The sequence below is a fragment of the Myodes glareolus genome, chromosome 11 (genome assembly GCF_982192425.1).
Source record: "Myodes glareolus chromosome 11, mMyoGla1.1, whole genome shotgun sequence".
Lineage (NCBI taxonomy): Eukaryota > Metazoa > Chordata > Mammalia > Rodentia > Cricetidae > Myodes > Myodes glareolus.
This window is the reverse complement of record NC_142036.1, coordinates 27,651,207-27,665,926: the sequence shown is the minus strand read 5'-3', so window position 1 is coordinate 27,665,926 and position 14,720 is coordinate 27,651,207. Positions and strand designations below refer to the sequence as shown.

The window sequence follows — 14,720 nt, the reverse complement described above, 5'->3', positions numbered from 1 at the left end:
TCAAATAAAGGATGCTTCCACTGATTTTATGAACACAGACCAAAGCTGCTACAACCTTGGTGTCCATCCCCCCTCCCCCTAAAAAATACCCTTGTGAACCAACTGTAGTTGCTATGGAGGGTTATTTGTTTCTAAGGCAACAGCGTATATCTAAGTACTAATGGCCTGTCCTTTTGCCAGGCAACAAACAGCCTTGTGATGCAAGTGCACCTGTCTCAGCTACGCGTTACTATGGAGACACTCCAGTTGCTATGGCTACCATCACGCTAATCGCCTAGCAAAGGCAGACATACAGCAGTCTTCTCATAGAGCCCAGCTGCTTCTCCCGTCTCTTGCCGGAGACTGATTGTCTAGGGTCTGTGATGGAATGCACAAGAACTTCATTAAGGCCACGTCAGAGGCTCACTTTGTGTGCCCTCCTGCAGAACAAACATCAGAACAGAAAAATCTGCAAGTGGACTGCAAAATTCCCCAGGCTTCTGACATCAGGCCATTCCCAATTAACATAATGTCTACTCCAGGGACAATTTCTTTTAACTGGATAGTAACAAAAGAAACGTTGCTGCATGTCTTTTAGAATTGCTTGGTAGGGGACTGGAATGATGGATCAGTGATTAAGAGCGTGGCTGCTCTTCCAGAGGACCCAAGTTCAATTCCCAGCACTGACGGTGGCTCAAACCATATGTAACTCCAGTTCCTGAGGATGCGTGTCCGCCTCCAGACAGCAAGCACACAAATGCTACACAGACATAAACGCAGACACATATACATCAATAAACAAAATAAATTTCAAAAACTTTCTTGGTAGGGTTGATGACAAATCCAAGCACCATGAAAAGCAAAGGTGCCACACTTTGAAATCTGGTTCTTTGTTCTGTATGGCCCCTTCTTCTAATCTCGTATTCACATGCTTCTTCAAATTGTGACGATTTACGTAACCACCCCCCATTATGCATTTGTAAAAATGCACTCGTGACCTCAATCCCATGACAAACAGACACGTGAGGAGGAAAAGTGGCCACTGCTCTCAAGGCAAACACTTAGTAACCACAACAAACCCATCACTCAGGAGCCCGTCCACATGGAAACGGGATGACAACAAGCGAGTGAGCCTTCTCTCGCAACATCTGTACAGTCAGGCTGTAGAAAGGTGGGACCACCTGGATGCCTTGCCGCTCGGACCCCAACAAAATGTGACACACAGAAACATGGAAGCCGTCAACGTCCCTCTGTGAATCACTACCGAGGAAGACATTATCTTACCTACCGGGAAGCCTGGAGACACACTCCCTGGAGCAGAGACACGGTAAGGTTTGAAGGAAATACATCAATGGATGTACCTCCTAATCATACTTAATTTTTTTAATCATTTATTGCAATTATTTTTAAAAATCTCACACAGCCTACTGAATTAATTTTAGAGCCTGACTTCTCTAGACTAATACAATTCCAGGAGATTAAAAAAAAAAATCAGATAGTCCAATTTACTTACCTTTGATAAGCCTGAGGGGTGGGAGGTGGGTGGTAGGGTGTCTTTTTCAAAGCCTGAATTAGGTTTTGTCTATACTCTGGGTCTATGCACCACAATGACCCTTTCCCAATACTCTGCAAAGAAAAATTAAAATGAAAACATATTAATAATAATAATACAATATTAATAATTATATCAACACAGTGCAGGGTATTTTGTAGTAAGCAAATACACAGCTATACTATAGTTACTCTTAAAAGCCTCCTGCTATTTGTTAACAGTTTCCCAGGCTTAAATGTTATCCTCTGACAACAGGACGCCATAAAAGGCTCGTACCTTCTTCTCAGTGAGCTGGACAAACCAGACCGTGCTAATACAACAGCACAATGTGCACATCTGAACTATTCAAATACAAGAATCCCCTGTTTTTCAGTATGAATTTGGAAGAGAATACATAGTCTCTTGCAAATTCTACAATTTGGCTGGCATTCACGGCTAAGAGCACTGAGACGAGCTCCACGCTCCATTTCTGCTGTTAAACTCCCAGCTGTTTCCAACCACAGTACACTGGCATGATCCTACAAGAACAGAAAAGTAAGTCACTTGTTTTTGCCCCCCCCCCCGAAACTTGCACACAAAAGAACACTTATGCTTGCCATGGATTTCATAATTTCCTTCCCCCAAGAAACAAAAGACTTCAGGCAACAAAAGCAAACCTAATCCAGAATCCGATGTATTTTTATATTTTTATTTGGGGGTGGTGTGGGGGGAGGGGGCCACGGAACTGAGGGACAATGGGGGACACTTCCATTCACAGCAATCTGCTCCAGTCTCTAGGAATCCTTAGAAGAGGTCACACTTTAAAAGGTGTAAATTGGCTAAAGCTGTTCCCTGTGGGGGAAAGCAAGCTTCTGCCCTGAAGGCCACTTTTGGGCGGGCTGGAGGCAACTGGTTAAAGATCAGCACATTGCTTTAGAAGTGGATTGGGGGAGGGGGGCCTTCAGTGGTACCTGGAACAGCGGCTTCACTGCCCGGCTTCCAAGTGGGCCCGGGTACCCAAACCATTTGATGAGGTCACTTCTAAATATTTGCTGATTTGCAAAGAAAAGAAGCTGAATAACCCAGACCTACACCCTCCCAACCCTGCTTCCCTTAGAGGTTCCTCACTGCTCTCCTCCAGGAAGCCTGGTGGTGTCTTCCAACGTTTAGAAAAACAAACAAGAAAACCTTTTAACTAACACAGGAACTAACACAAGAACCAAAAGACCACTAAAGCTAAAGCTAAGCCAGTCTAAAAATCTTTGAAGAATTTTTATTTTTTAAAGTTCTGTATTTCAGTTATCACCTCACCAAATAGCTCGCTTACAAGCCTTATGCATTCACGGAGTGTGTTTAAAATAATTCTCAAGCCTCAGGAACATCAGAGCAACTAGAATGAACTCTTTCTGGTGTACTGGGGGCAGGAGAGGCCTACAAAGCCATGGTCAAAGGCCACAGGAACCAGCCTAGTTGCCGGGTCCCAGAACATTTATGCTAAGGACATACACGCAGGGCTTAATCATCTGGGCAAGTAAAGACCTGAAAGTCATCAACTTTCCCCCGCCTTTCTTCCCATGCTCACATTTTTAAGTCTGGTAGAGTTTGAAGGACTTAACCCAGCCTTTGCAAGCAGAGCAGGTCCTCGATCCTCCATCTCTTCCTATGGAAAAAGCTGCCTGATGTACTTTAAAGGAAGGTGAGGGGTGGGGAGGTGTGGGGAGGGCTGGGGAGGACAATGCGTTACCAAACTACACTGACACAAAAGAAGCCACCAAAGCAAGTTAGCTCTTCCGTGGTGGGAGGATTGGACTGACCCTCTTCATCAAAGGCTCCCAGTAGAGCCCTTGGCCAGGGGACCGGCACAGGTGTGGGGAAGGCCATAGTCAACAAGCAATAGAAGAAGAAACACCTTTGCAAGGAGACAGTCCCTGCAGCAGGAACCTAAGGGCCTCTGTTCTCATCAAGATGGCTTTCAAGGCTGGGACAGTTTAATCTTTCACCTGAAAAAACCCTCAACAAAGAGCAACCAGCTCTGGGGTAAGCAAGCATATGCCAAGAATGTGGTTCTCCCAACCCCAACTCAAGTATCCTGTTTATGAGGCTGCGATGCTATTTAAAGACGAGATGGAATAAACCCCAGATCTGTGCAGAACAATCCCCCAGTAAGGGATCCAGCTCCTGAGAGGAAGGCTGAAAAGTGAGACTGGGCAGACTGCAGCCACATAACCATGCCTGCCACATAGCCACGCCTGTGTGGCCATGGACAAGCCATGGTGCCTGGGGAGAGACAGGCAAACCCAGGGATGGTGTGACATCAAACCCTAACACAGAGGCCATGCCTGCGGGTACCCCAGAAAGAAGTGACGGGTTAAGGTACTGAAGAGATCCTAACAGAGAGAACAAGCCTGACTAGACATGTTTCCCTACCTTAAATCTGATGGTTTTGTTAGCCCAATGTTGGCATGGGAGGAGTTTTTGAAAATCGAAAGGTTCAAAACGGCCTACCTCCTCACATGACTTGGCTGAACAGCGTGTTGGTAAGAGTCTTAGTACTCTAACAGATCCCCGTTCACCATTCTTTCTGCCTCCCAGGTATCCCATACACCAAGCTCTGACCACTGTAACTTCTTTATTTAGGAAGCCAACACCACTGACAACCAGCTTCTAGAACTTTCCTTTTGTGAAAAGACTCATGATCATCACACTGACGCGTCCTAATTTAGTCAGTACGTAAACTAGTACTCATTAACAGTCTCAGGCTTCGGTTCCTAAGAAATCGTAAGGTTCCTTTGGACTCTGCCGCGGTCTGGGATTGCCAGCACGATACAGGTTAGGAGACTTTGTCATTGGTTTTCTGGCCAAACAGGCACTGACTGAAGAGTAGTGATACACTAAAAGGCAGTGAGTGCATCTTACACTGAGAGCGTGTATTCAAAAGAGGAAGAGCTCAATGCAATGCTGCCTGGGTATGCCAGTCAAAGCCTCTGATGGTTTTAGGGTAAAAGCACAGACCCTGGAGTTCAGGGCAGTGGGACAGGGCAGCACACCTCATTTCCATGCCTCCTCTTTGGTTTCATGTGATGATTCAAACACTTTAGCCAAAAACTTCTGAAACGGAAATGTACAGGGGACAGAGCGCTCAAGTTTCTAAGGCCAGGAAAAATTATACCGAATGCCTCATGCAGAAGGGGGTGTGATTTGATTATATTGTGTAATAAGAGTCAGAGCATTTATGGAAATCTCTGCATCTAAAGACAACAATGAAGAGCTTCCTAACGGAAATAACTTTGAGGGCCATGCACCATGAAATGTTAAAAAATTCAAGACAATAAGACACGTCACATAGGTATGCATTTTCATTATATATATATATACACACACACACACATATACATGTGCGTATATATGTGTGATTGTGTGTATATCTGTGTGTATGTGCATGCTCTGAGCATCTGAGTCATCTCATACAAACACACACACACACACACACACACACACACACACAAACATCATACCCACCCAACAGAAAAATAATGTACAAACAATAGGGGGATAAGAAAAAGTTTTTATATCTTTTTAATTAAAAGTATCTGAGGAGTCACTGACAACTCTATTGATAACAATAAAAAATCAACATACAGGAAAAGCAAAAATGTTTTTGGGGGGAACAAATTAAGATTTACAAGGAAAAGTCCGTTCTCCCCCAGACTTGTGGAGAAGTACGGATGGAGGGACCTTCTCTGCAAGCTCCTTGTCACCGCACTTAGTCAGTCTGGGGTCCATCTTTTCAGGTTCAAATTCCTTTGCTAGATAGACAATTCCTGAGGAAAGGCATAACATGAAAGAGAGAGGGGGAGAGAGAGAGTGAGTGAGCAAACACACGAGAGCGAGCTCACATGTAAAAGCACATGTGCTGTGGAAAGAGGACAGAAAGGACAAGGCTGCCAGGCTTCCGCTCCATCACTGCCTCATTAGGCTAAGACAGAGCGTCAAGGTTGGCAATTGGTCAGCAAGCCCCAGGGGTCCGCCTTCCCCCATTCCCACAGAGCCAGGCTCACTGGTGGGCACAGGCACAAGCATCTTTGCGTGCAGGCTGGGGACACGACCTTGGGTCTCCATACTCTGACCAGCAGGGCCATCTCCCTAGCACCAGAACTCTGTGTTTTAAAGTTTGTTTTCTCAAACTGTAATCCACAATGCTTTCACAGGTCATGAAACCAATGTAATGGGTCATAACTAGGATTGTTTTAAAGAAATAGAATACAATCAAACAGAAAAGAGTAGAAATATCTGTAGTAACATGCTGTGAGATATTTGTGTGTACATATATGTTCAATGCATATGTGTGCTCTGGTCGCAAGGTAATAATACATAGGTCTAGCTGGGAGCTGGCCAACAGCGTTCAGCAAACATGGGTCTAAGACAGCAGTAGCAGGGAATTTTCCGTCCTTTTCACCCCTTTCCAGGGTACAGGCCTCTCCTAGCAGTAGTGACAGATATACTTAATGCGATACTGGAGGCTGAGCTTGAAGAGTGTGGTCAGAGACTCTGCTTTTAAAAGTCAGGGAACTGAGCGTGTGCTCCCAGTGACCTTGAATGCTTCTGAGGTCTCTCACGTTACCCAACCTCACTAACAACTGATCAATCAACATTCGTTTGTTCGTTCGCTCCTTCCTTCTTTCCTCCCTCCCTCCCTACCTTTCTCCTTCCCTCCTCCCCTCCTACTTAGCTACTTTCAGTCACCATAGAGGAGGTAAAAGGAATAAAAGCACCACAGAAAGGTGGTGCCTCCATGCAGCTTCTATTCCAGAGAGGAAAAAGATGAGCGGTGTAAAGATGAGCACCCTAGATGGGAAGGACAAAAGTGAGGCCACAGCTGCTGTGCAAGGGATGCGTGGATTGGAGGGAAGTGTGGACCAGATCCAGTATCCACACATGAATGAGGATCACAGGCACTGAGTCATGGAAGGGTAGAGGAGGAGGAGCAGGGGGAGGAGGAGCAGTGAGAGGAGCAGGGGGGAGGAAGAGGAGGAGCAGAAAGAGGGGGAGGAGGAGAAGCAGGGGGAAGAGCATGGGGAGGAGGCACATGAGGAGGAGCAGAGGAGGAGGAACAGGACAAAGAGGAGTAGGGAGGAGGAAGAGAAGGGGAAGAGAAACAGGAAAAGGAGCAGGAACAGGGGGAGAAGGAATTGGAGGAGAAGCAACTGGAGGAGCGGGAAGGGCAAGAGGAAGATCGGGACAAGGAGGAGGGGGAGCAGGGAGAGAAAGGATGCAGCTTTAGAATGTATTTTGGAGAACTAGATGGATATGAGAATGGATTCAAAGTGCCAGGAAAAGAAAAGCAGTAGTTTGGTTTAACTAATCAGGTAGAAGACTAGAGATGGGGAAAATCCAACATGCTGTTGAAAGCATAATCTTTGACCCTGTCTACTAAATGTACTGGCTATGATATTTGTAAGAATTTACCGGGCACAGGAGTGTAGCTCAGTTGGTTCGTGAATTCATGAAGCCCTGGGTTCAATCCCCTGTACTAAACAGAGCAGGTGTGGTGCTGCATACCTGTGATCCCAGCACTGGGGAGGTGGAGCTTGAGACCAGCACAGCTACAAAAGGCCGCCTCACAGAGCAGAAGGCAGGGAGGGAGAGAAAGAGGTGGAAAGAGTCCTACTGAACATGAACTCAGGCCACCTCTGTACCCTCAGTCCCTCTGCTGTACCCTCACTGACCCAACCTCTGTAGCTGAAGCCATGATCAAGGAAGGCAGGTCTGAAGTGATCTGGCTTTTGAGGTTTATATTGCCAACTGGCTTCTCTGCAATAGGGCTTGGTAAACTTTCTTAAAGGGCCAGAGGGAATCTTTCCATCTTTGAAGTCCATGGTCTCTGTTGTTGACAACGCAGCTCCACCCTGGCAACCGTGACAACACAAAAGCAAGCAGAGATGTAACCATCGAGTGTGGCTACGCTTCCAGGAGGCTTCGTGTGCAAAGCCACAACGCACAGCTGACTGCCCACTGCCCGAGAGTCCCACACTTGTATTCAGGTTCAACTCAAAGCTCTATAGCTCTGGGAAGAGAAAAGCCCAGGTGAGGGGTTGCTGAGGTTCTGGATTGGGGGAGGGGGGCAACAATGGGAATCATTGGAAAGGTGCTCCAACAGGAAAACGGGGTACCTGCAGGGAGGAGAAAGGAGGGAGGTGTACAGACACACACTAAACGTCATGTCCGTCAGTAACGATACCACATATCATTAGTGGGCTGTGCCTTGCACTGTGTACAGTGTGTATAGTGCAATCTCCCACTCCTTGCTGATCAACTAAGTCCCCCACAGGACCTATCACCCTAGGTTTTGTGCTTGTGTTACACATAGGGCCACTTAACACTGGTTTCTCTGGGCCATGGATCCATAGTTAGGGAGAAGCAAGCCGCTCTACAGTGTTTCAAAGGGTAGCCCTTAAGTTTGGTTGGCATGGAAACTAGAGTCCTGAAGACTGGAGTCCAAGTTTATTTCAACTTCTCGGCTGTGTGACCCTGGGCAAGATATTTAACTGCTCTGAGCTTCAATTTCCTGGTCTATAAATGGGACTGCTGTAACAGCATCTGCTTCTAGGGACTGTGGTTAAGGATGCATGAGACAATATTGGGCTTGGCACGTAGCAACAGCACAACAGTTATCAGCTCCTGTTACTACGATGGCAATGCAAAGCTAAATGGCCATCTTGTCAACACTGTGCTCCAAAAACACACTTCCCACAAGGAGCAGGCAATTGTTAAAACTGTGAAATAAAGTCGGGTGATGGAGGTGGCGTATGCCTTTAATCTCAGCACTTGAGAGGCAGAGGCAGGAGGATTTCTGTGAGTTCGAGGCCAGTCTGGTCTCCAAGAGCTAGTTCAAGGACAGCTAGGGCTGTTACACAGAGAAACCTGTTTCAAAAAAACAACAAACAAAACTGCAAAATAACATATGCAAACATGCATCTAAACACACATAACACACATCCACACACACATGAGAAATGAGACATAATCACATGTAGCTGTCTGATGTTACTTTCCATCAGCCTACCGGAAGCACTGTGCTTAAGGAGGTGGAGGGGGAAACAAATGATTGAAGTAGAAGAAACGTAAACACCAGTCAGCCACAGTCAGGACAGGCGGGAGTTCCGAGTTCTCTAAAGAACTCAAGCTCTGTTGTCATGCATCCTCAGGGCCCAGCGACCACGTGAGAGGTCAGAGGTCTCTGCTCCCAAGAGTGGCCATGAGGACCCCCTCCTGGACAGGGTGAGGAGAAGTCTGTCTCAGGGGATAAAGCAGAGGGCAGAGGTGAGAAGGGCGGCAGGGCCAGGGGTTAGGATAGAGGTGGGTGGCTCTGCCCTGTGCTCATTGAGGGAGGCATTCTTACAGAGAAGTTGGACACCATAAAGTTCACTCATTTGTCACCAAGGAACACTCGACTTTCTTGAGGGGCCTCGGCTGACACTACAGCGCGTACAAACTCTGCCCAGGTTTGGGGAGGCTAAACGTCTTCTCTTCTGGACCAGTTCAGCGCACTTTATCCTGATAGCTAACTAACCTCTGGGGACTGCCTGGCTACAACACAGCTTCCCCAGACGCTGGGTTCTCTGCCTCTCCCCAACTCCTGCTTCCCCTACCCCGTATACAGCCCAGCTCACACTCGAGGAGAAGAAGGGGTGAGAGGGTGGAAGCAGCCGGCACCTTCAGAACCCGTACCCCACATAACTCAAGCTTGCCGCTGCATCTGGATTTTAGTGAACCACACCCCCAAGCACACACACTTCCATGGCCTGAGCTAAGTGGGTTTCTCTTGGACTCCTTTGGAAGCAGGCCACTTAGCACCATTTGTACAGAACAACAGGGCAGGAGATGCTGGGCAAGGTGTAGAGACCCTGAGGAGGAATCCATTTTCCTAGTGCAGGACCTCAGGAGGAAGGCAGGCAATAAAATACAAAGGATTGCCTGCGCTGGCCAAAGGAGGCTACAGGACCATCAAGCAGGGAAAAGATGAGGCCTGAGGGAGGAGAACCTTCAAACTGCACCGAGCACATGCACACACTCAGCCCACTCCTCCAGTGGAATGCTGGCTACCCACAGCCCCTGCCACCAAAGCACTGATGCTCCTGGCTACATCTCTGCAGCATGGAGTGTAGCGCCAAGGCTGGAACAATCTTTCAAGAGGCTGAGAGGCAACCACCCCATGACTGTGTGTCCATAAAAGGGGAGCAAAAGTGAGGCCAAAGCTTCTCTGGAGAACATTCCAGAAAGGAGGCTTCCAACAGCAAGGGATTGCATCTGTGTGGTTCCTGTCCATGCTGCTAATACGCTGGATTACTGGGGCTGGAGGTTGGGGGGCACCATTTATCCTCTTGGATTCCCTTTCTTCATCTGCATCTCAGAGATAGTTCCCCCGATCCTAAGTGTTATGAAGGCGTACACAGTACCACACCCAGCCCATAAGAGGCCGGCAAGTCCATTTAACTTCTCCGGTGCCAGGAGAAGTTACACAATACTGGGGAAGAGGGTGGGGGTAGAACAGAGAAAGGTCATTCTAACAAATGGTCAGAGTATGCAGATGTGGGCCTCAAGAGAGTAGGGGGAGAACCAAGATAAAATTCAGTGCGGGCACTCCCAGGAGCATCTGGTCTACCTACAGTTCTACCGACTGCAGTCAAGACGCTGAGGAAAACCTTTACTTGAAAGCCATTGGGAACATCATTTCAGAAATTAGACAAATACATGAAAGAGGGAGGGAGAAAAACAATGACCGCAGAGAATTTTCTTCCTGAAGTCAGTGCTCCTTCCTGTAACAAACCCTCATATTCTAGAAGCAGAAGAAAAAAGATGAAGCGTTCCAGCTGAGTGTAGCAGGTCACACCTTTACTCACAGAAGCAAGAGGAACTCTCTGAGTTCGAGATCAGTCTGGTCTACATAACAAGTTATAGGACAGCCACAGTTACATAGAGAGACCCTGGCGAAGAAAAGGAAGGAAAGGGGGCGGGCGGGAGGGAGGGAGGGAGGGAAGAAAGGAGGGGAGAAATGGGGAGGGGAGAGAGGGAGAGAGAGGAAAGCAAAGCAAAGATCCCTTGAGCAGTCATCTAAACTTTGTAATAGTTTGGAGAGGTTTGTAAGTTTTTTTTAAAAAAAAAAAACCAAAAACAGAGAGGATGGAAAAGAGAAATACTCTCCTCACACTCAACACACTGTCCTGAGAGCCAGGATATTTCTATAGGCAGGGAAGACCTGCCTCTCAGCAAGGGAAGCAGGAGATCTGGTCCCAGACAGCCCCAGGGCAGGATATTCCAAACTGGCAGGCCATGCATCCTCTAGGTAGCAGAAAAGAAATGCTGCCACTCCTGCCAACAGACATGCCATGACTCTAGATGGAAATCACCTCTAACGAGCTCTGTGGTGACGCTAACTCTAGCTCCTAGTTCTCTCAGAGGCTCACTCAAGCCCCCAAATATCGCCTGTTCACTGCATACCTGGCTATGTGAGAGACGTGGGGTAAGAATTCTTTTACATGCCTGGTATGACGACTGCGAACTCTTCATCCATAGTCCAAGATTTGACTAAAATCAAATTAATCTCTAGCAAGAATCCATCCCACCCTGCCATTCTACCAACGGTCAATGTCACTGCAACAGAGCAACATCGGACCTATGAGTTCACGTCTACATCTTCACACATGGATGGATATACACACAATAATTATAAAATAACAATAATAATCACGATTGGCAAGCTGGCTCCACAGGTAAAGGTAGTTACTGACACACCTGATACACAGAGCTCAACCCCTGGATCTTCATGGTAGAAGGAGAACTGACTCCCTCCTGATGTCCCCTCTGACCTTCACACACATGCACACATGTGTACAATAAATAAATGTAATAAAATACATATTCTATAGACTGTTCTATGTATGGGTGTTCTCTTTTGTAATAAAATTGGTCAGCACTAAATTTAACAGTCCTTCTTGCTATGTAGCCCAGGCTGGCCTCAAACCCACAAACAAATTACAAAGAGGACACACGGTGGAATAGAATTATGTTTGAGGGCTGTTCGATGTTAGCAAGTGAGGGCCTTGCTTCCCAAGCCTGTTGACCATGGAGTGAAGCCCAGAAGACACACAAAGGAGAGAACCAACCAGCCCCAGACAGTGGTGGTGCACATGGCTTTAATCCCAGCACTTGGGAGGCAGAGGCAGTTGAATCTCAGTGAGTTCAAGACCAGTCTGGTCTACAAAGTGAGTTCCAGGACAGCCAAGGCTGCACAGAGAAACCTTGTCTTGGGGGGAAAAAAAAAAAAGGAGAGACCCAACTCTTACAAAGTTGTTCACTGACCTGTACACATGCACTGTGACACACTCACGCACAAACATGTACACACGTGCATGCACATGCACACACACATACACGCATGCACATCCACACATCACATACACGTAAAATAATAAACTCTACAAAAAAAAAATAAAGTCCTGTATTTGACTGCCTTTTTTCATGCCTTTTTTACAGCTTAAAAGGTAAAAGGACTTAAAGCTAAAAAACGCGAAGAGTAAATAAGCACTCACCCCATTTACTTATAAAACTCTTGGCTAATTTTAGAATTTAAGAGACCCAGGAAGGGATGTTATAAAGAAGCTGGCTGAAGCGGAGTGGGGAGGGGCTGGGCTCTGGCTGATTTTGCACTCTCTCCTGCACCTCCACCAGCTTACAGGTGACTCAGAAACTGCAATAATATTTTATGAGGGCAATTACTGCGGCTGGAGTCTGACACACAGACACCCCTGGATAACACAGACACCCCTGGATAGATTACAGCTAACCCTCCTGGGGCCACTTTATCTTTTGGTTACCCATAGTTACTCATTTATTTTTAAATGTTCCAGTGTGATCTTATCTAATTGGCACATATAATTTGATCACCTTATTTCCAAAACCAAAAGTTGCTGGCAACACCTGGCCAGGTTCTGAGGCTTCCCTGTGCAAGGCAAGGGAAGGAGGACACTCGGCGCCTTTTGCTTTAAATAAATAAATAAATAAATAAAATCACAGGATCTGAGCTCTGAATCAAAGTCATCAGGCTGTGTGCTTGTCTTCAGGGAGTGGCCGCGGCCCACTGGTAACCACAGACACACCCTCCATCACCTCCACCAAGACCTTTCTGCGAATTCCTGAGCTCTGCGGAGATCCAGCTCTCAGCCCCGGCATCCTGCTAGACTCCTAATCCCACTTGTAAGGAGAAACTGCCTTCCCAGTGACTCTAAGTTGTAGGCCAGGCACTCCAATGGTGAAGGACAGCCTTTATTCAATACAGTGTCTGCATATGGCCCTCTCCTGTGCGGCACCACGTTATACAAACAGATCTGAAATCACCCAGGACCCAAGTAGAGGACAGCTGAAGCAGTAAATAACAAGCGAGTGTTACGTGGAGGAAGTCAAAAAAAGGAGTGAGCTGCCAAAGCAGGGACTAGGGGGGCAAACAGCCAGTCCCAAACTTCAAGGGGGACATGAACCTCATCTATGGCCAACACATGAAGGAAATGGAAGAGAATGGATGAACTCTATGGTAAGGGCAGTGTCTACCCAGAACACCACTCCACGTGGCTCTACAACAGCTCACCATGCAGTGACCAAGCGTAGAGACCAGAGTTTCTGCACTCAATGACTTAAAAGACATCACGCGTCCTGGTCAGCTGCCTCCAAAACCTCCCCTGTCTGGGGCATGCTTTCTCTCCTTGAGGCCCATTTTGGAGAACTTAAGGGGCAAACAGGCCAGAGCCCGTACTATTTTAGTTACTTTTCTTTTGTCTGTGATAAAATACTCTGAGCAAAGTAATTTAAAGGAGACAGGGCAAACTGGGCTCACAGTTGAGGGTACAACCCATGACAGCAGAAAAGGCGGGCACATTAGTCTGAAGCAGCTGGTCACACTGCGTCCACAGTCTGGAAGTGAGTCCAGCTTGGTTTCTTCTTTTCATGCATTCAGGACCCAAGTCCCAGAAATGGTGTCTCTCTTTTATAAAAGCCTGACTCTTTCAGGGTGGGGTTTCCCACTTTGTTAATCTAATCAAGATAAAAACCACAGCGGGGTGGTGGTGGCGCACACCTTTAGCCCCAAAAGTCGGGAGGCAGAGGCAGACGAATCTCTGAGTTTGAGGCCAGCCTGGTCTACAGAGAGTGTTCCAGGACAGCCAGAGCAACCCGGAGAAACCCTGTCTTTAAAAACAAACAACAACAAACAAGTAAAAAGATAAAAATCCCCCACAAACTTGCCCCGAGGCTAACCTAATCTAAATGTTCTCACACAGGTGCACCAGGAGGCGTGTCTTCTAGGTGAGACTAGATCCAAGGAAGCTGACAGTATTAATAACCCCCTTGCCTTCTCACAGATGTTACCTCTGTGGGTCCTGCTGCTGAGGGCAACCAGCATCAATGTTTGCTGAGCGCTGGGTGAAAACCGTACCAGTCACTTGGAGATTCCCCTGGGCTACAGGCACACAATCTGGGAGGTCCTCACACGGCCAGACCAGCTGGACAGCACGCCAGTTAGTTTGTCAGTCTTTGGGTTTGCCTGAGAAGTCAGAGCAACCTGAGGCACCAAGAACAGAAGTCCTGCAGGCAGGCACATCCCTTTGACTGACAGCGGGCAATCACTCTGGCTGCCCCCAATGGAAGGCTGGTGAGAAAGGCTTCCAAAACTCAGCCCACATTTCAGATTATCCAGAGAATTTTAGGCAAGGCACTCAGTAGATTGCCAAGTCGAGTAAATTTCAGCCCTGCTTTCAACTCAGAGGCACACACTTTCAATGAGGGTGGCGAAGGGACTTCAAAGGACCAGCAGCTGCAATTCCATTAACATGAACTGCCCATGTGCCCAGCGCGCTCTCAAGCATCTGACAGTGGTTATTTCACTTAATTCCCCCGTCAGCCTAGAGGGTGGGAGGAGCGGGATAAGGAAATTAAGGCTCAGGCAGGCTAACAAACTCACCTGAGGTGTATGAAAGCAAGAGGGAAACAAGAAGTGGACCCTCCCCACCAAAACACACTGTGACAGACACCGCAGCCAGGCAGGAGCGAGCTGCGCTACAAACGCTTCCCCATTTTAAAATCACAGTTAATTTTCAAATCGACCACTATAATAAGCAGTGGAAATCCCAGAATAGGAGTGTCATGCAAGTTCATTATATGT

At 47.3% G+C, this 14,720-nt stretch overlaps 1 protein-coding gene and 1 long non-coding RNA gene across 8 annotated transcripts in view; one reads left to right on the top strand and one right to left on the bottom strand.

Annotated features, from left to right (window-relative positions):
• The window catches only part of Foxn3 (forkhead box N3), a 386,273-nt gene that overhangs the window by 155,244 nt on the left and 216,309 nt on the right, over positions 1 to 14,720 (bottom strand). For all 7 annotated transcript variants that reach the window (XM_085697820.2, XM_085697824.2, XM_085697825.2 and 4 more), the window contains one exon: positions 1,493 to 1,605. In XM_085697820.2, coding sequence (XP_085553946.2) covers positions 1,493 to 1,605 — 113 coding nt within the window. The remainder of the gene's footprint in view (positions 1 to 1,492; positions 1,606 to 14,720) is intronic.
• On the top strand, positions 1,099 to 11,426 carry LOC146892462 (uncharacterized). The gene is made up of 4 exons (XR_015004507.2): positions 1,099 to 1,306; positions 7,410 to 7,594; positions 8,716 to 8,830; positions 9,444 to 11,426. It is a non-coding gene; the product is annotated as an uncharacterized LOC146892462 (long non-coding RNA).